Genomic DNA, 21,552 nt, shown 5'->3' on the forward strand with positions numbered 1-21,552 from the left:
TCTGTATAAAATGTAAGGACTCCAGATATCGGTGTTTCCTATAAAAAGTGAGGCAGATCCAGTTAGCTCTCTTTGTAAGTTTAATTTGATCACTTTTGGGATATTTGTTGTTAATCTTTCCCCCAAAATTACTGCAAGCTCTTTGCCAAGGTTCACTTTCTGCCCATAATTTTTCAATTTCATCATTAGTTAAAGTTACTACAATTTCTGCTGGGCCCATTCCTGCTTATTGACAAAGCCTTAATTTTTCTTTTAAAATTAACTCAGAGATCTTTAAGTTTTCATTTTTTTACTCTGTTTATTTGGTAGAAATATCCATTCCAATATAATATCTTCATTCTGCATTAAAATTCCTATAGGAGATTGCTTATAAGGTAAAATAACCAAAATGCAGTCAAGCTTTGGATCCACATAATCCACATGTGTATCCTGTATTTTCTTTTCTACCAAAGCTTCAGCTGATAATTCTCTTGAACTATTTAAATCCTTGTCACACTCTAATGTTTTGAACAAATTACTCAGTTCATCATTTTTTACCCCAATATTGGCCCATAGATAGGAAATGTTTCTGAATGATCTTTGAAAGTCATTAAGAGTCTGTAATTGATCTCTCCTAATTTGCACCTTTTGGGGTCTAATTTTTTTTAGACTTTTTTTTATATTCTAAAAAATTAATAGAATCTCCTTTTTGTATCTTTTCATTAACAGTTTGTAAGCCCCAATGAGACAGATCTTTCTTTACTTCTTCAAACTGTCTTTCAAATGTATCTGCATTTGAATCATCTAGTAAAATATTGTCTATGTAATGGTAAATTATAGATTTAGGAAATTCTTTACATATTAATTCCAATGGCTGTCATACAAAATATTGGCACAGAGTTGGGCTATTCAGCATTCCCTGTGGGAGAAACTTCCATTGATATCTCTTGTCTGGCTGGGAATTACTATAAGTAGGTACCATAAAGGCAAATTTTCCTCTGTCTTTTTCTTGTAAGGGTATTGAGAAGAAACAGTCATTTAAATCAATAACTATAAGAGGCCATCATTTAGATAATAGAGTAGGCAAAGGATTTCCAGATTGTAGAGAGCCTATTGGTTGATTTACCTTTTTAATTGCTCTTAGATCTGTTACCATTCTCCACTTATCAGATTTATTTTTAATAACAAATATAAGAGAATTCCAAGGGTTGGTTGATTCTTCAATATGCTGAGCATTTAACTGCTTTTGTATCAGCTGTTCTAAAGGCCTGTAGTTTCTCTTTTGTTAATGACCATTGTTGAACCCATACAGGCTTGTCTGTTAACCATTTTAAAGGTAGGGCTGTTGGTGTCTTTGAAAGATCAGTAGCTATTGTGCCCTGTTCTTGTACAATCTGGATGATTGGTGCCCATTCTTTATAACTTCTAATATTGTTCTCAGAAACATATGTTACTTTATGGTTTGTTTCTGAGGTTGAAGGAATTTTAATCTGGGTATTCCATTGTTGTAATAAATCTCATCCTTATAGATTCATAGCTATATTAGCCACATATGGCTTAAATTTTCTTCTTGTCCCTCTAGTCCTATACATTCAACCCATCTCATGTTCTGTTTCATTTAAGAAACTGTTCCAATCCATAAAAACTGAACATTTACCTCCTGAAGAGGCCAATTTGGATGTGAAGATTCTGGTGCAATTATTGTTATGTCTGCACCTGTGTCAACAAGGCCTTCAATGAGAATGACATTTATTCATATTTTTAATTTTGGTCTTTGTTCATTTATAAAAGTTTTCCAAAAAATTTGCTTCATGGTTTTTCCAGAACCTTTTTCTTTCTTGTATATCTGGTCTATCACCCCAAGAAGTATGTTTTTTTTCACAATATGCATTAGATTATTTAATTCCTCTAGGAAGGGTTTTCTTCTATGATGGCAGGAAATGACTGAACTGAATTTGTCATGGAGGCCTGAAAAAGACTTCTCAGGGAGTTTCCAGATGACAAACACAAAGGATTACCTTGTCTGTCCCTTGTTGCCTTTACCACACCTTCTGCGTATTCCAGAAGGGAGGGACATTCTCTTGGGATTATTCCTTGAAAAAACATTGTTTCTAGAAATGCACTGTTTACATTCCTTTTTTTGATGATCTTGTCTACTGCAATTAAAACACCTGACATTACTATTTTTCCTGGAAATTACCTCTCATATCCAAGTATCATCAGGTCATGAGATTCAATATTAATTGTATCTCAGATCCATTCCTCCAAGAGTGCTGATCTTGCCTTTAATGACATAATTACCCTTTTTGTATTGTGCATTAGCATTTTCTTTCCTTTTTTAATTAAATTTTTTCATTCATTTTACAAACCAAAGAGCCCCCTCTTCTCTCCTCCTGCCCCCACAGTCTCCCCCTCCCAACACAGCCCCCACCCCCCACCTCCACAAGAAGGCAAGACTTCCCATGGGGAGGAACATCTAGTAGAAGTAAGTCCAAGCACTTCCTCCTGCCTCAAGACTGCATGAGGTGTTCCCCATAGGTAGTGTACTCTAAAAAGCCTGTTCATGCACCAGAGATGGACTCTGATCCTGCCGCCATGAGCCCCACAAGCAGATCAAGCTACACAACTGTCTCACAATGCAGAGGGCCTAGTCCAGTCCCATGCAGACTCTACAGCCATTGATCCAACTTTTATAAGTTCCCACTAGTTTGGTTTGGTCATCTCTGCAGGTTTCCACATTGTTATCCTCATGTACTTGCTAATAGAATCCCTCTTCTCTCTCTTTAACTGGACTTCTGGAGCTTTTGCTGGTATTTGGCTGTTAATCTCTGCATCTGCTTCCATCAGTCATTGGAGAAAAACTCTGTGATGACAGTGTATTCACCAGTCTGATCACTGGAGTAAGCCAGTTCAGTTCAGGCACCCTCTCTCTACCCATGATGTCTCCCTCCATCATGCTATCTCTCTCATTGCTTTCCCACACCATCCCTGTTCCAGCTCAACCATCCCATTTCCTTATGTTCTCATCCCCCATCCCCCACCCTCCATTACCCACTCCTCACCCCCAGTTCACTCATAGAGATCTCATCTATTTCCCCTTCCCAGGGCAGTTCATGCAACCATCTTTGAATATTTCTTGTTAGCTAGCTTCTGTGGAGTTGTGGGTTGTTGTCTGGTTATCCTTTGCTTTACATCTAGCATCCACTTATAAGTGGGTACATACCATGTTGTCCTTCTGAGTCTGGGTTACCTCACTCAGGATGATATTTTCTAGGTCCATCCATTTGCCTGCAAATTTCATGATGTCATTGTTTTTCTCTGTTGAGTAGTACTCCATTGTGTATATGTACCATATTTTCTTAATTTATTCTTCAGTTGAGGGACATCTAGGTTGCTTCCAGGTTCAGGCTATTATGAATAATGTTGTTATGAACATAGTTGAGCATGTGTCCCTGTGCTATGATTGAGCATTCCTTGGGTATATGCCCAAGAGTAGTATAGCTGGGTCTTGAGGAAGATTGATTCCCAATTTCCTGACAAACTGTCACACTGATTTCCAATGTGGCTGTACAAGTTTGCATTCCCACCAACAGTGGAGGAGTGTTACATTTCTCCACATCCTCTTCAGCATAAGCTGTCTGCAGTGCTTTTGATCTTAGCCATTCTGACAGGTGTAAGATGGTATCTCAGAATCATTTTTATTTGCCTCTACTACCCAGGCCCTGGGACACAGCCAGTCCCCACGAGCCCCACCAAACTCTGCTCCAGTTGCTGGCCAGCAGGGAAAACTTCTGCAACCAGGCTCCCCACCAAAACTCCCCATCAGACCCTGCAATCTAAAAGACCTATGCCCTACCCCAACCCATCTGCCTGTGACCGCAGTAACTTCCTGAAACAAGGAATCCAGAAGCTCTCATTGGACCAAGAGTAACTTCCTGAAACAAGGAATCTGCCATCTCTCATTAGACCAAGAGAAGTTTCCTGAGACACAGAATCCACCAGCTCTGACTGAACCAAGAACCCTGATAAGACCAAGAGTGGTTCCCTGAGTCACAGAATCAGCTAGCCTGGATTGGACCAAGGGCAGCTCCCTGAGATACAGAATCTGCCAGCTCCAATTAGACCAAGAGCTAAGATGGAACCCAGAGGGGCCCCCTGAGACACAGAAACAGCAAGCACAGATTGGACCAATAGCAACTTGCTCAGACACAGGCACCTGTTGCACTATTAGAGGAAGAGATGGGTAGATGTCAGTGCAAAAATACATACAACCACATAAAAAGCAATATAACATCACCAGAACCTAGCCCTCCTCCAGCACCAAGGCCTTACCATCACAATGTAGAAGAAGCAGAAGAAAGTGACATTAAAAATAACTTCATGAAGATGCTAGAGTCCTTTAAAGAGAAAATAAAAAATTCCTTTAAAGAAATGGAGGGAAAGACAAACAAAAAATTGGAAGAAATCAATAAATCCCTTAAAGAAAGCAAAAAAAAAAAAAACCAAGAAAAAGCAATTAAGCATGTGAAGGAATCAGTTAAAGAACTGAAAAATGAAATGGAAACAATGAAGAAGGCGCAAACAGTGGGAATGCTGGAAAAAAATCCGAGTAAACAAACAGGAAACACAGATGCAAGCATAGCCAACAGAATACAAGAGATGGAAGACAAAATCTCTTCTGCAGAGAATAAAATAGAAGGAATAGATTCATCAGTGAAAGAATACCACAGCCAAAATTGTCATAACACAAAATGTCCTGGAAATCTGGGACACCATGAAAATGGCAACCATAAGAATAATAGGGATAGAAGAAGAAGAAGAAGAAGAAGAAGAAGAAGAAGAAGAAGAAGAAGAAGAAGAAGAAGAAGACCAACTCAAAGGCACAGAAAATATATTCAACAAAATCATGGAAGAAAACTTTTCCAACTTAAAGAAGGAAATATCTATGAAGATACAAGAAGCTTATAGATCATCAAATAGACTAGATCCCCCTCAAAAAAGTCCCCTTACCACAAAATAATTAAGCCACTAAGCATACAGAATAAATAAAGAATATTAAGTGCAGCAAAGGAAAAAAGCCAAGTGACCTATAAAGGCAGATCCATCAGAATAACATTCGAATTCTCAATGGAGACTTTGAAAGCCAGAAGGAACTAGACAGATGTAATGCAGACACTAAGAGACCATGGATGCCAACCTAGACTAATATACTCAGCAAAACTTTCAATCACCATAGATGGAGTGAACAAGACCTTCCAAAACAAAACCTGATTTAAATAATACCTATCCACAAATCCAGCCCTACAGAAAGCAATAGAAGGAAATTCCAACCTAAGGAAGTCAGAAACACCTACAAAAACACATGCAATAGATAATCCCATGGCAGTAAGTCTCAAAGAGAAATACACACACACTACCACCAAAAGATAACAGGAATTAACAATTACTCGTCATTAATATCCATTAATATCAATGGAATTAATTCATCTATAAAAAGACACAGGCTAACAGAATGGATATGAAATCAAAACTCATCCTTCTACTGCATATAAGAAACACACTTCAACTTCAAAGACAGATACTACCTCCTCAGAGTAAAAAGTTGGGAAAAGGCTTTCCAATCAAATGGACTTAAGAAGCAAGCTGGTGTAGCTGTCCTAATATCTAACAAAATAGATTTCAAACTAACATCAATCAAAAGAGATGGGGAAGGACATTACATACTCATTGCAGGAAAGATCCACCCAGATGAAGTTACAATTCTGAACATTTATGACCCAAATACAAGGGCACCCACATATGTAAAAGAAACATTACTAAAGCGTAAATCATACATCAAGCACCCCACTTCAATAGTGGGAGACTTCAACACCTCACTCTCACCACTGGACAGGTCTGTCAGACTGAAATGTAACAGAGAAATAAAGTACTTAACAGAAGTTATGAGTCAAATGGACTTAATAGATATCTACAGAACATTCCACCCTAAAAAAAGAAAATGCCTTCTTCTCAGAACCCCATGGAACCATTTCTAAAGTCAACCACATACTCGGTAACAAAGCAAATCTCAACTGATACAAAAAATGGAATAATGTTCTAGATTCTATCAAACCACCATGGATTAAAATTAGACTTCAATAACAACAAAAATTACAGAAGGCCTACAATCTCATTGAAACTGAATAATGCTCAAATTAATCACCAATGGGTCAAGGACGAAATAAAAAATTAAAGACTTCCTAGAATTCAATGAAAATGAATGTACAACACACCCAAACTTATGGGACACTATAAAAACAGTGCTAAGATGAAAGTTCATAGCACTAAATGGCCACATAAAGAAGTTGGAGAAATCTCACACTAGAGACTTAACAGCCCACCTAAAATTCTAGGACAAAAAGAAGCAAGTCACCCAGGAAGAATAGATAGTAGTAAATAGTCAAATTGAGAGCTGAAATCAATAAAATAGAAACAAAGAGAACAATACAAAGAATCAATGAAACAAAGAGTTGTGTTTTTTTTGAGAAAATCAATAAATTATCCAAACTAAATAGAAGACAGAGACCATCCAAATTAACAAAATCAGGAATGAAAAGGGAGACATAACAACAAACAATGAGGAAATTCAGAGAATCACCAGGCCATATTTCCAACACCTGTGCTTCACAAAATTGGAAAATCTAAAAGAAATGGACAATTTTATGGATAGGTACCACATACTAAAGTTAAATTAAGAACAGATAAACATGAAACCTGGGACTTATGCAGGGACGCTTGGCTCAATCTGGGAGGAGGGGACTGGACCTGCCTGGACTGAGTCTACCAGGTCGATCTCAGTCCTTGGGGGATGCTTTGCCCTGGAGAAGGTGGGAATGGGGGGTGGGCTGGGGGGAAGGGGAGGGGGGCAGGAAGGGAGAGGACAAGGGAATCTGTGGCTGTTATGTAGAACTGAATGGTATTGTAAAATAAAATAAAAGGGAAAAAAAGAAAAAAAAACAGATAAACAATTTAAAAGGACCAATAACCTCTAAGGAAAAAGCAATCATCATTAAAAGTCTCCAAACCAAAAAAGACCTCAATATAAAACCAGTTTCACTGAACCTGATAGAAGAGAAAGTAGGAAGTAGTTTTGAATGCATTGGCACAGAGGAGACCACTTCCTAAATATATCACCAGTAGCACAACAATTAATAAATGGGACCTCCTGAAATCGAGAAACTTCTGTAAGGCAAAGTACATGGTAAATAATACAAAATGACAGCCTACAGAATGAGAAATGATTTTCAGCACCCCCACATCTGACAGAGGGCTTTAGCATTTTCAAAAGCCAAAGATTGGATTATTATCTGTCTTGCTTCTAAATTTGGTATCATTCTATTTACTGCTGAAGACAGTGTTTGTAAGAAATCAGTGAATGTTTCTTTTGGGCCCTGTGTAACTTTTGTAAATGACTCAGTTTTGTTTCCTACTTCTTCAATTTTGGCCCAAGCAAATAAGTCTGTCATTCGGCATAAAATTAGTATATGATCATCGTAAAGACTGTCTTTCTATAACAGCATAACCACCTCCTGCAAGAATTTTATCTTGGGAAATTTCCATACCTCTAACTGTACATCATTGCTCAATTGTCTTAGCCTCATCTTTCCACCAGGTCCTCATTGTAACTGTGGACCAGCTTGTAGGACAGCTGTAACCAAATATTTCCAGTCTTGAGGGATAATTCCATTACAAATTGACCATGAGTTTAACATTTGGTTCATGAATGGAGAATGCATACTATATGTTACTATAGCCTCCTTGAATCTCCTCAAATGTAACATTTGCACAGGAGTCGAATCAGCTTGTACAAAGCCTTGATCATTTGGCAGTTCCTGTAAGGTTACTGGATAGATTAAGGCTGACTGTTTTAAAGCCTTATGCTATTTTTCTTTAACCATATAATGCAATGCTGAGATTGGTTCACCTTTAAATTCCCCTGTCTGGGTCTAAAATTCTCTATGATCTGTTTTAACAAGGTTTTCTAAAATTTTTACCTTGGCACTCATATTAACCAACTTTTAAAATAATAAAACAAAAATTATCAAACAAATAATATTTATAATTGACATTATGTAAATCCCATCAATATATTTGTGTGTGCATGTGTGTTTGTGTGTGTGTGTATTGTGTATGCATGTGTACATATGTGTGTTTATGGCATGATTTTTTTGGGTTTGTGTAGCTAGAGTTTTTCTGCCTTGCCCACAGTCAGGACAAATCTTTGTCACCCGCCAGTCCCACAGCCGCTCAGACCCAACCAAGTAAACACAGAGACTTATATTGCTTACAAACTGTATGGCCATGGCAGGCTTCTTGCTAACTGTTCTTATAGCTTAAATTAATCCATTTCCATAAATCTATACCTTGCCACGTGGCTGGTGACTTACCGGCATCTTCACATGCTGCTGGTCATGGCGGCGGCTACAGTGTCTCTCTGCCTCAGCCTTCTGCTTCCCAGAATTCTCCTCCCTCCTTGTCCCACCTACTTCCTGCCTGGCCACTGACCAACCAGTGTTTTATTTATTGACCAATCAGAGCAATTTGACATAGAGACCGTCCCACAGCACTTCCCCTTTCTTTTTTTTAAAAGGAAGGTTTTAACTTTTACACATCTCCAAAGTCAGCTTGGTATATTTGGGAATTTGGACGTAGCTTCTCTTACTACTTCCTGCTGGAGGGGGGCGCTGTATCTTATGGGGACACAAAGAAAATTTTAGGATCATGGAGTAGTCCGTGACTTGAAACGATTCTGGATGTTGGATCATCTGGGCCATGGTGTCATCGGAGACCTTTCAGGTGGTCTTGGCTGGTCAAACCTGATGTATCTTAATCTGGAACAAATCCATAGCCTCTGGCTTTCTGTGGAAACAAAAGCAGAGCCTCCTTTCCAAAGCAACATATTCTTACATCCAAATTTTGAAGTTAAGGTACCTTTAAATTACACATTTTGGCATAACTCAACAGCTTTTGCAATCAAATGTTTCTCTTCAGTTACGAATATCAAAGAGAACATAATCCAGATTCTCTGTGTGGTAGCCATCTTTATGTGGCTTATGTTTTATATTACCTTGAGCCTATTGCTTTAAACTGCAGCCTTCTAAGCCTGAAACGGCGCTGTGGCTGCTGGCTCCTCCCACTTCAGCTTCCCAACATGGCGGTGGTACGTTTTCCGCCAGCTCTGGGAACCATCGTGGGTCTGTGCTTTTATCCAAGCAGCGTGTAGCCCAGAAACCTCTTTTTGTTTTGTACTAGTAAAGGCTAAATCCACCATGCAGCTTAATGTGCCACTTGCAGAGGCCTCATTCCCGCCATACTGCAGACTGAGCTTGCACGCTAGGAACCCGCCAGTAGCTCAAACTGGCAGGCTGCCGCTCATTTGAGAGAGACAATTAGGAAGCCATTTTTAGATCCATTTTAGAATCTTTTCTCAGGTTTTAGGTAGAAACTTTTGCCAACATGTTGGGCGCCATTTGTAGCTAGAGTTTTCTGCCTTGCCCACAGTCAGGACAAATCTTTGTCACCCGCCAGTCCCACAGCCACTCAGACCCAACCAAGTAAAAACAGAGACTTATATTGCTTACAAACTGTATGGCCGTGGCAGGCTTCTTGCTAACTGTTCTTATAGCTTAAATTAATCCATTTCCATAAATCTATACCTTGCCACGTGGCTGGTGGCTTACCGGCATCTTCACATGCTGCTGGTCATGGCGGCGGCTACAGTGTCTCTCTGCCTCAGCCTTCTGCTTCCCAGAATTCTCCTCTCTCCTTGTCCCACCTACTTCCTGCCTGGCCACTGACCAACCAGTGTTTTATTTATTGACCAATCAGAGCAATTTGACATAGAGACCGTCCCACAGCAGGTTTGTTTATTTTGTTGATATTGTTGTTGTTTTATATGAGTAATTTCCAACTGGCTAAATGTACCACTTTTTCCTTCTGCATTCATCTGTTCATGGATATGTAGTCTGTTTCCAATTTCTGACTATTATGAATAGAGCAACAATAAACATGGTTGACCAAGCATCTCGGAAATAGTATTATGCATTCTTTGGGTATATGCTTATGGGTACTATACCTGAATCTTGAGGTAGATCTATTCCCAGCATTCTGAGGAATCACCACACTGCTTTCCTTAGTAATTGTATAAGGAACAAAGTATTCAGGCGAATTTGCATTCCCACCAGTAATGGATGAATGTTCTTTTCCCCCTCACTACACATCCTCACAAGCATAAGCTATGTTTTTTTTTCTTTATTGAACTTGGTGCCTATCTCATTCAAGTCACCAATACACATATACTCCAGGATAAACACATAAAACATAATATTTGAAGCTGGCCTCCCCCTCAAAAGAAAATACATGGCATTTGATTTTTCTGGCCTGAGTAACTCCACTTAGTACAACTTTTTTCTTGCCAGTTCCATTCATTTACTTGCAATAATAGTGATTTAATTTTTCTTTTATAATGGAAGAATATTCCATTTTGTACATGTATGGCATTTTCATTAACTAGTTGTCACTTACCAGACAGCTAAGTTAATTTTGTGTCCTACTTATTGCAATTAGGTGGCAATGAGCATGGATGAGCAGGTATCTTTGTAGTAAGACATAAAGTCCTTTGAGTATATCCAGGAATGGTATATCTTTATAAAGATTGTAGATCTTTTTTCGAATATTCAGGACTGATCTCTACAGAATTTGCGTGCCCTTGTACTCCCACTAAGAGTGTATGGAAATTTCTCTTTCACTACTTCCATAGCACAATTTATGTTATTTCTATTCTTGATGATCAACATTCTGACTAGGGTCAGATGAAATCTTAAGGTGGTTTTAAACTGCATTTTCCGAAAGATAATGATGCTGACCATTTCTTATAAAGTATTTATTAACAATTTGTATTTCTTCTTTAGAGAACATTCTGCTCATCCAATGACCTATTTTTAAATCATTTATTTGTCTTCTTGGTTTTTCATTTTCCCTTTTAAGATACTATTCTTCAGACACATGCATATCAGGCAAAGATTTTCTCATTCTGTTGTGGGGCTCTCTGTTCACTGACATCATAGCATAGTAGAAACAATTCCTTGGAAGGGATTCTTTAATTCTAATGTAATCACATCCTCCCCATGGTTAAGTACTTAGCTCATGTGGTTAGTTCTCAGACCTGTTATGTATTTAGTCAGGACAAACTGCAAATTTTAAAAAGTTGTAGAGAGGCTAGAGATGAACATAACAACAAAACAACATAAAAACTAAAACTCCCACCCCTGCCACAGGCGTGCGTCGCGCTCTGGCCCACTCTCCTCCCGCCACCATCTTGGTTCTGCGCTCTCCACACGAAATGCCTGGTGAAGCCACAGAGACCGTCCCTGCTACAGAGCAGGAGTTGCCACAGCCTCAGGCTGAGACAGGGTCAGGAACAGAATCCGACAGTGATGAATCAGTAACCAGAGCTCGAGGAACAAGACTCCACACAGACAACCACACAACAAGCCCAGCTGGCTGCAGCAGCTGAAATCGATGAAGAACCTGTCAGTAAAGCAAAACAGAGTCGGAGCGAGAAGAAGGCGAGGAAGGCTATGTCCAAACTGGGTCTTCGACAGGTTACAGGGGTTACTAGAGTCACTATCCGGAAATCTAAAAATATCCTCTTTGTTATCACAAAACCAGATGTCTACAAGAGCCCAGCTTCAGACACCTACATAGTTTTTGGAGAAGCCAAGATTGAAGATTTGTCTCAGCAAGCACAGTTAGCAGCTGCTGAGAAGTTCAAGGTTCAAGGTGAAGCTGTTTCAGATATTCAGGAAAATACTCAGACTCCGACTGTACAACAGGAGAGTGAGGAGGAAGAGGTTGATGAGACAGGTGTGGAGGTTAAGGACATAGAATTGGTCATGTCACAAGCAAATGTGTCACGAGCAAAGGCAGTCCGAGCCCTGAAAAACAACAGTAATGATATTGTAAATGCTATTATGGAATTAACAATGTAACTATTTGACAGCAAGGACACTTCCATTCTCCTCCTCCTCTCTCCGGTTTTTGGTGTTTCCAAAGTGGAACTACAGCTTGGTTTGAAATTTGTACTATTTCTATCACTAATAAAGCTATGGCTTCTTGTTGGATGAAAAAAAAAAAAACCCTAAAACTCCCAAAGTCAATTCCTAAAGTTATGTTAAATGGGGGGGGGAGGGCTCAAACATTTCCACTATGATAGAGAAAAAGTGTTCCCACCCCCACTCTTATTCAGTTAATTGCTTAAAATCTCAGCTAAAGCAAAAAGACAGGAGAACGTAAAAAGGTTAGAAATGAGAAAAGAAGTAATGGCACCCTATTTGCAGATGATGATTCTTTACATAAAAGTCCCTAAACAATCACAAAAGCATTTTAGGACTGATAAATTCAGCAAAGTGGAATGATTAAAAATAAACATAAAATCAAATAACATTTCTATACACCAATGAAAACATAGAGAAATTTCAAAAATGTGGGGTACATAATCCCATTTACAACAAACACGCACACACACACACACACACACACACACACACACACACACACACAGAATATTGGAGTCAACCTAGCTGAGGAAACATATGACCACAGGAGGCACCTGCCATCATTATCTTGGTTGCAATTTACAAGAGATTCCAATTATTAGTCACTAGATGAGGATATAATGAATATCTTTGTGTACTGAAACAGTCTTTGATAAAAGAACCACATGTAAATTATTCCACTAAGTTGGAGGCCTTTTAAGGGTAGATAAAATTCCCAATCTAAAAAAAAAATTAGAAATAATTTTTCAAAAATGAGAGAAATACCTATAAACCAAAATAAGTAAAGAAAGGAACAGGTTGATTATGAGTCAGCTTGAGAAATAAATGTATGGATGCTTGATAAAATATATAAACAATGGTTCAATGAATGAAATCTCCAAACTCAGAATAATGTAGCCACCAGGGGGGACTGTGACCCTTCACAGAAATCTCAGTGACTCAAGTGTTCAAATTCAATGGACCCAGAACAGTTGCTCACTGGCCCATTACAGTGTTACAGCAGCTGCTTCCTCCCAGGGGCAAACCCACAGCACAGAGCACAGGGCCTCCCTAGATAGGCCTCTCACAGTGTAACTGCTCTGAGAACTGAGGACCAGGTGGTGGAAAGCTGTTAACAGTCCATGTTTACATAATCCACAGCAGAAAGAGCTCACAGGGAATAGCAGTCTTGTGCTGAGAAGCTACAGATAAAACACAGCATATCAGAATCACAGAACTTAGAAATTAGACTATGAATTGTGGTAGTATATTTTGTACTCCAATAAAGCTTACCTGGAGGTCAGAGGACAGAGCCAGCCACTAAATTAGACATAGAGGTCAGGCAGTGGTGGCACACACCTTTAATCCTATCACTTGGAAGGCAGAGATCCATCTGGATGTCTATGAGTTCAAGGCTTCACTGGGCTACATGAGAAAAATAGAACCAGGCAGTGTTGACACATGCCTTTAATCCCAGAAAGTAATATGGCAGGACACAGAAAGGTTTAAGAGGTGTGAGGAAAGAGGCACTTGCTCTCTTTAGGCTGAGGATTTTGTAGAAGTAAGAACTAGTGACTGGGTGTTCTGCTTCTCTGATCTTTTAGTTTTCACCCCAATATCTGGCTCTGGGATTTTTATTATAAAACCATTTAAGATTCATGTTACAATGGATGTCTCTGTAGAGACAGAGATCAGGAGAGCTGCAATGTGAGGACAGTCTTTTGGCCATGGTGAGTGTGGACCTTTTAACCAGCAGGGGACACCGTGAGGCAGTCTGTGTTTGTAGTAAAATAAGGATTATTTGCTCAAAAATGTTTTGACATAGAGGAGATACCATTTATTAGGAATCAGTAGCTGCATATTCTCAAGCCTGGAAGAAGACTTTCACCTTGTTCAGCAGGTACTTCCTCCTGTGGGGTCCCCAGTGAATAAATAACCCTCCATCCTCCCAAATGTGTATGAGCTGAGAGCATTAGCACTAAGGTTGAGGGAGGAACAGAGGCCATCATGGATGGAAACACTTTGGCAGGAAAGGCTCTGTGTCAGGAATGAGGAGGGGATACAATGAGACCTGAGGCAGGGCTGCCCATGGTAAGGCTCAGGAGCTGTGTCCCTCATGAGGGGGCTGTGCCCTTCCTCCTGCTTTTCCCTCAGGTCACAGGTAGGAATGCACATCAGCAGGCCCCAATTCCCACTCAGCCTTGTCCATCTTGTCCAGCAATCCATGGGAACATCTACTCTGGTCTCTGCTGCATGTATTCTCATACTGATTGCAGTGTTCCTCTGCTAAGCTGTGCTGACTCAGTTGCCCTCACAGTGTATCCTCTGGAGCATCTGCCACACTCCCTTGCAGCCAGAGCAGTGGCTGCAGTGTGGGAACTCTGCTTCTCTGCTTCCTGGAGAATCCAAGACCCAACTGAAATCTCCCACAGGACCACACAGACTTTAATTTATCTTAGGATTCTTGAGCAACAGTGACTTGCTCAAAGATTTCTCAAAATTTACAAGGGTATTGGTCATTCTTATAATGCAGCCTTGGATGAAGCTGATTCTTACTATTCTCAAACTCATCTTAATGGAACATATATTCATTAAAATATATGTTAACTAAAAGAGAGTAAAAACTTGGGTTCATATGCCTTTATCTTTTGAGTGTCCTTCACTGGCATACTTCCTAGGTGGCATTAAGATACTAAAAAGTCCATGGCCAAGTAAAAAGCAATAAAAAGCTTGTTCTATGACAAAATATACACTAGAGAGTCCCAAGAAGGCACAGGGAGACTTGATAATCAGTCCAGGGGCACATGTTATTTTGTCTGAAGTCATTAACGTGAGTGTCTACTATGGTCAGCATTGTTGACATGACCAGCAGAAGCCAGGCATGATGGCTTGCACTGCTGATGTCCCTCTATGACACTAGACAGAAGACACTTTTGTCTCTGGAAAAGCAAAGGCAGCTGAACAGTAATGCAATGATCTTGACCTATGTTCTTAAAAATATTCAATCAGTAACTTGTGTCAACTCCATAACTTGCATCTGACAGCATATAATCAGCCTGGAAGAGTTCATTTGCATTAATGAGTGCCTGGCCCCATGTTAGGAGTTATAGTAAGCACTGTGACACTTCCTTTTGCTGAGCAATCTTGAGAAGAGCAGACCTGGACCAGGAGTCATGGCCTGGACATCTGTTTGGATCACACTTCTGGCTCACTGCACAGGTCAGGGGGTCTTTTAGGGCCTGGGTGGGTATGCAATGGTGCACATCTTTTCTCTGCTTTGCTATTGACCACTGGATTTCTCACCTGTTTGCAGGGGCCATTTCCCAGGCTGTTGTGACTCAGAAATCTTCATTCACCACATCTCCTGGAGGTACAGTCACACTCACCTGTGGCTCAAGTACTGGGGCTGTTACTACAAGTAACTATGCCAACTGGGTCCAAGAAAAATCTTACTGGGTACACAATGGTCTGATAGGTGATGCTAGCAACAGAATCCCAGGTGTTCCTGCCCGATCCTCAGGTTCCCTGCTTGGAGACAAGGCTGCCCTCACCATCACAGGGGCACAGCCTGAGGATGAGGCTGTGTATTATTGTGCTCTATGGTACAGTGACCATTTCCATAATAGCATGCACGGATGGAGAAGTAGAACACAAACACCCTGGTAGAGCCTTATGAATACTGTCTTCTTACTATGTGACTACATCTCCCTAGGCTCCCTAGAGCATGTTCTCTGTTACTGCAGAGAAAAATCATAAAAGTCTTTATCTAAGGCTAAAAAAAATGTTTTATTTCAACACATTTTATGAAGCCTTTCCTGGAACTTGCTCTGTAGACCAAACTGTCCTGGAACTCTGAGAGATCTACTGGCCTCTGCCTCCCCAATGCTGCTTTTAAATGCATGTTCCACCACCATCCAGTCCTTTTAAGTTTGTTCTTTTTTATTATGTTGCCATGCCTAGCTTGGGTTCCAAGACTAAAGCCATAGTTTCCAACAACATAGAAAAAAACAAAGGCTACTTGTAAGCAAGTAATTCATAAAGCAAGCAAATGAAAATTGACAGAAACTTTTAAAACCTAAAGGACCTGGACAGATATAATCTAAGTCCTGAGAGATGACAACTGCTAATCTATATTATTATATACAGCAAAACTATGTATTAATGTAGAGGGAGGACCAAATGCCTTGTTTAATTGAAACAGATAAAAAGGGGATTTATGAGCACTAAGACAGCTTTACTTCAGTCTAACGGAAGAATGAACACTCTTGAGGCCCCAGGATATTACACAGAATTACAGGAAACACACAAAGCTGGAACAGATAATCAAAGGACTTCTAAGAAAAATCACTGAATAAACCAAGTGAAAGGAATTAGTATACAGCTATCAATAACTCTGAATATAATGATTTTAATTTCTTAAAAATTACAGAGTTGCAGATTAGATCAGAAAACACAATGTCTCTTTTGCTGGATCCAAGAAACCCAACTAAACACTAATCACAGATAGCACTTTATAGTAAAGGAAAGGAAAAGACATTCTAAGCAAATGGAACTAAGAAAAAAGTAGGCATCATTATTGCTATCATTATTTCTGGCCAGAAGAAATAATACTTGTCAGAGGAATTGTTCAGTGACAGGATATTATAATTCTAAACATACTCACCAAATGCAGTCCACTCAGTTTCATGACTGAAATACTCCTGGGTAAAAGTCCATAGGTTAGTGCAAACACATTGGTACTAGGTAACTTCAATATCTCACCCTTACCAATAGACAGGTCATCTAGAAAAATGCAAATAGAGAAGTGTTAGTGTTAAATGACATCATAAATCAAGCTGAACAACAGATCTACATAACATTTTATTACAAAACTAAACAAATCACAGTCTTATCAGCAGTTCAGGGGAGTTTTTTTCCAAAAATGATGATATGTTAGAAAACAAACAAATCAAATTTCAACCAAAACAGAAAAACTAAATACCATCTTGAATTCTATCTGACCATAGGAATAAAGGTAAGTATCAAGAGCAAAAGAACTCATGAAAAGTACAGAAACTAAATAAAAAAGGACTGAATTATAAGGTCAGGCAAGGAAGAAATCAATAAGGTAAAGTTCAGGAATGTCTAGAATTGAAAGAAGGCAGGCACAATGGAGGCAGCAGAGGGATGTTTATACTGATAGAAATCTACACAAAAATTTGAAATTATTTTCTTTATTTTTATGATTATAATTATATCACTCCCCTCTTCCCTTTCATCCTTCCACACCTTCCCATGTATCCCTTTTTGTTCTCCTTCAAATTAATGGCCTCTCTTTTCAACAATTGTTGTTACACACATACATGTTTATACATATTTCTTTATACATATATAATACAGCCTGTTTAGTCTATATAATGTTGCATGTAGTATATAAAAATTTAAAAGATATCAAAAATTTTGAAATATCAAAGGTTTTAAAGAAATCTCAAACTAATATGCCAATGTTGTACCTTAATTCTTTCACAAAAAAAGAACAAACTAAATTCAAAAATAGTGGATGGGAAAAAGTAATCAAAATCAGGGTTGAAATTAATAAAATATAAATGAAAAAAAGCAGCCACTTAAAGAAACAGCTGATTCTGTGAGAAGATAATATTGACAAACCCTTGACCAACTATGCAAAAAGAAAACATATTAATAAAACATGATATTAAAATGTAGACCCTTGGTTAAGGAAGATATGGGTGTAAAGGGGCTGAGGAATCCTCCTTACAGGCTAAGAAAAACAGCTGAGGCCTGGTATGTGGCAGTAAATTCCCTGCCTGGAGGCTCAGAAAAGTCACTTTGTGAATCTGTGAAATGAAGCCTGGACTGTGTTGGAGACATCAAGATGTTGGAGATGCCTGACACATGTAATACCTGCCTAGGAGAGCTGCAGACAGGGTGTGGAACTAGGCCAAGAGGCTGAATAGAGTTTGTGCTGCTGGATTTCAGTTCTGCTTTGGTCCAATGCTCCTCAATATATCTGTTTGTCATAGTTAGCATACAGTTTTGAGTCCCAGAAAAGACTTTGGATTTTAAAATAGTTTTGACACTAGACCCATAAACCTACCCTGCACAGATTGGGAACAGGTAAAGGCCCCATATTCAGACTGGGCAGACCAGGTCCCTAGCTTCTAGGTCCAGAGGGCACATTCCATGTGCCTCCCCCATGCCATTGGAGTCCCAGGAACCCAACAGCTGCCTCTTCCCCCACCCCCTTGCCAAGACAACCATCCCCTGCAACATCAGTGACCACCACCAGTCCTGTAAGCCCACCCTGCACTGCCTGGGAACAGGTAAGGCCCAATCTCTGGACTGGGCAGACCAGGTCTCTATCCCCTAGGCCCCAGGGGCACATTCCATGCCCCTCACCCCACCCCCAGACAGTACGGCCCTAGAGACTGGGCAGCAGATTTGTCCCCTACACCACTCACCAGAACAATCATCTCTTACAACACCAGTGACCACAGAAGCCATAAGCTCACCCTGTACCAATTGGAAATAGGTGCTGCCTGAGACAGGGCCCACTAGCACCTATTAGACTAAGAGATGTTCCCTGAGACACAAAGTTCATCAGTAACAATTGGACCAAAAGCCCTGATTAGACCAAGAGCTCCCATTGGACCAAGAGTTTCAATCGTGCTGAGAGAGGCTCCCTCAGACACAGACACCACTTTCACCTAGTGGAGGAAGAGATAGGTAGATGCTAGTGCAAAAATATAGTCAACAACATGAAGACCAACATGGCATGATCAAATTTAGTGGTTCTAAATCAGCAAGATCTGAATATTCCAATGCAGAAGAAGCAGAAGAAATCAACCTTAAAAATGACTTTAAGATGGTAGAGTCCTTTGAAGAAGAAATGAAAAACTCTTTTAAAGAAATGGAGGAAAAGACAAACAAAAAATTGTAAGAAATCAATGAACCCCTTAAAGAAAGCCAAGAGAAAGCAATTAAACAGATGAAGGAAGCAGTTCAAGATTTGGAAACTGAAATAGAGGCAATAAAAAAGACAAAATGTGAGAATGCTGGAAATGGAAAATCCGAGTAAACAAACAGGAACTACAGATGCAAGCATAACCAACAGAATGTAAGAGATGGAAGAGAGAATCTCTGGAATTGAATATAAAATAGAGGAACTAGATTCCTCAGTCAAATAAAACACTAAATCCAAGAAAGTCGTAATATAAAATGTCCAGGAAATTTGGGACACCATGAAAAGACCAAACCTAAGAATAATAGGGATAGAAGAATACCAACTCAAAGGCCCCGAAAATATATTCAACAAAATCATATTAAAAAAAAAAACTTACCCAATCTAAAGAAGGAAATGCCTATGAAGATACAAGAAGCTTACAGAACACCAAATAGACTGCATTAAAAAAAGTCCCTTTACCACATAATAATCAAACCACTAAACATATAGAACAAAGAAAAAAATTAAGAACTGCGGTGGTATTGTGTTTCTCAAAATATTGTGCATGCTAATAAACTTATCTGGGGTCAGAGAAAAGAACAGCCACAATATTAAACATAGAGGATAGGCAGTGGTAGCACACACTTTTAATCCTAGTATTTCAGAGGCAGAAATCCCTCTGGATCTCTGTGAGTTCAAGGCCACACTGGAAACTGCCAGGCATGGTGACTCACGCCTTTAATCCCAGAAAGTGAGCCTTTAATCCCAGGGAGTGATGGCAGAAAGCAGAAAGGTATGTAAGGTGTGAGGACCAGAAACTAGGAGCTTTTAGCTGGTTAAGCATTTAGGCTTTCGATAAACAGTTCAGCTGATATTCATTTGGACAAGGACACAGAGGCTTCCAGTCTGAGGAAACAGGATCAGCTGAGGAACTGGTGAGGTGAGGTAGCTGTGGTTTGTTCTGCTTCTCTGATCTTCCAGCATTCACCTCAATAACTGGCTTCAGGTTTGAATTTTATTAATAAGCACCTTTAAGATTCATGCTACAAAGAGCTGCAAAGGAAAAAGGCCAAGTAACATATAAAGGCAGACCCATCAGAATAATACCTGACTTCTCAATGGAGACTTTGAAAGCCAAAAAGTCCTGGACAGACATTACACAGACACTAAGAGACCATGGATGCCAACCCAGACTATTATATCCAGCAAAACTCTCAATCACCATAGACAGAGTAAACAAAATATTCCATGATAAAACCAGATTTAAACAATACCTAACCACAAACAAGCCCTACAGAAAGCACGAGAAGGAAAAATCCAACCTAAGGAAATTAGATACAACCATGAAAACACAGGCAATAGATAATCCCACACCAACAAATATGAAAGAAGGAAAACACACAATACTACTACCAAAAAATAACAGGAAATAACAATCACTGGTCATTAATATCCATTAATATCAATGCTCTCAATTCACCTATAAAAAGATAAAAAAGAAACAGGCTAAAAGAATGGATATGAAAACAGGATCTGTCCTTCTGTTGCATACAAGAAACACACCTCAACTTCAAAGACAGACACTACCTCAGAGTAAAGGCTGGGAAAAGACTTTCCAATCAAATGGACTTAAGAAGAAAGCTGGTGTAGCTATCCTAATATCTAATAAAAACAGACTTCAAACTAACATCAATCAAAAGAGGTTGGGAAGGACATTACATACTCATCACAGGAAAAAATCCACCAAGATGAAGTCTCAATTCTGAACATTTATGCCCCAATACAAGGGCACCCACTTTTGTAAAAGAAATATTTTTAAAGCTTAAATTACACATCAAACCCCACACACTAGAAATGGGAGATTTCAACACCCCATTCTCATCAACGGACAGGTCTGCCAGACAGAAACTTAACAGAGAAATAAGGGGACTAACAGATGTTATGACTCAAATGGACTTAATAGCTATCTACAGAACATTCCAGCCTAACACAAAAGAATATACCTTATTCTCAGCACCCCATGGAACCTTCTCTAAAACTGACCACATTCTTGGTTACAAATCAAATCTCAACAGATACAAAAAATTGGGAAAACTTCCTGCATTTTATCAGACCACCATAGCTTAAAGTTAGATTTCAACAACAAAAATTATAGAAAGCCTAAAATCTCATTGAAACTGAACAATGCACAGCTGAATCACCAATGGGTCAGGGAAGAAAAAAAAAGAAATTAAAGATTTCCTAGAATTCAATGGAAATAAATGTACAACATATTCACACTCATGGGACACTATGAAAGCAGGGCTAAGAGGAAAATTCACAGCAGTAAATGCACACATAAAGAAGTTGGAGAAATCTCACACAAGTGACTTAACAGCACACCAGAAAGGTCTAGAACAAAAAGAAGTGAACTCACCCAGGAGGAATGGATGCCAGGAAATAATCAAATTGAGGGTTGAAATCAATAAAATAGAAATAAAAAGAATACAAAGAATCAATGAAACAAAGAGTTGGTTCTTTGAGAAAATCAATAAGATAGACAAGCCCTTATCCAAATTT

At 39.2% G+C, this 21,552-nt stretch overlaps 2 protein-coding genes and 1 gene segment (V, D, J or C); 2 read left to right on the top strand and 1 right to left on the bottom strand.

Annotated features, from left to right (window-relative positions):
* LOC114687105 (immunoglobulin lambda-1 light chain-like) overlaps positions 1 to 21,552 on the bottom strand; it is an 826,243-nt gene that overhangs the window by 316,830 nt on the left and 487,861 nt on the right. The gene's annotated exons all lie outside the window — the stretch shown is intronic.
* Positions 1 to 21,552, top strand: part of LOC119088814 — a 622,476-nt gene that overhangs the window by 27,936 nt on the left and 572,988 nt on the right.
* Positions 11,298 to 12,155, top strand: LOC114688943 (nascent polypeptide-associated complex subunit alpha-like). Its single transcript, XM_037209863.1, is given in 2 exon segments — positions 11,298 to 11,464; positions 11,466 to 12,155. Coding segments are annotated over 2 exon segments (648 nt in total). The 5' UTR covers positions 11,298 to 11,359; the 3' UTR covers positions 12,009 to 12,155.

This window comes from Peromyscus leucopus, chromosome 12, assembly GCF_004664715.2.
Source record: "Peromyscus leucopus breed LL Stock chromosome 12, UCI_PerLeu_2.1, whole genome shotgun sequence".
Classification (NCBI taxonomy): domain Eukaryota; kingdom Metazoa; phylum Chordata; class Mammalia; order Rodentia; family Cricetidae; genus Peromyscus; species Peromyscus leucopus.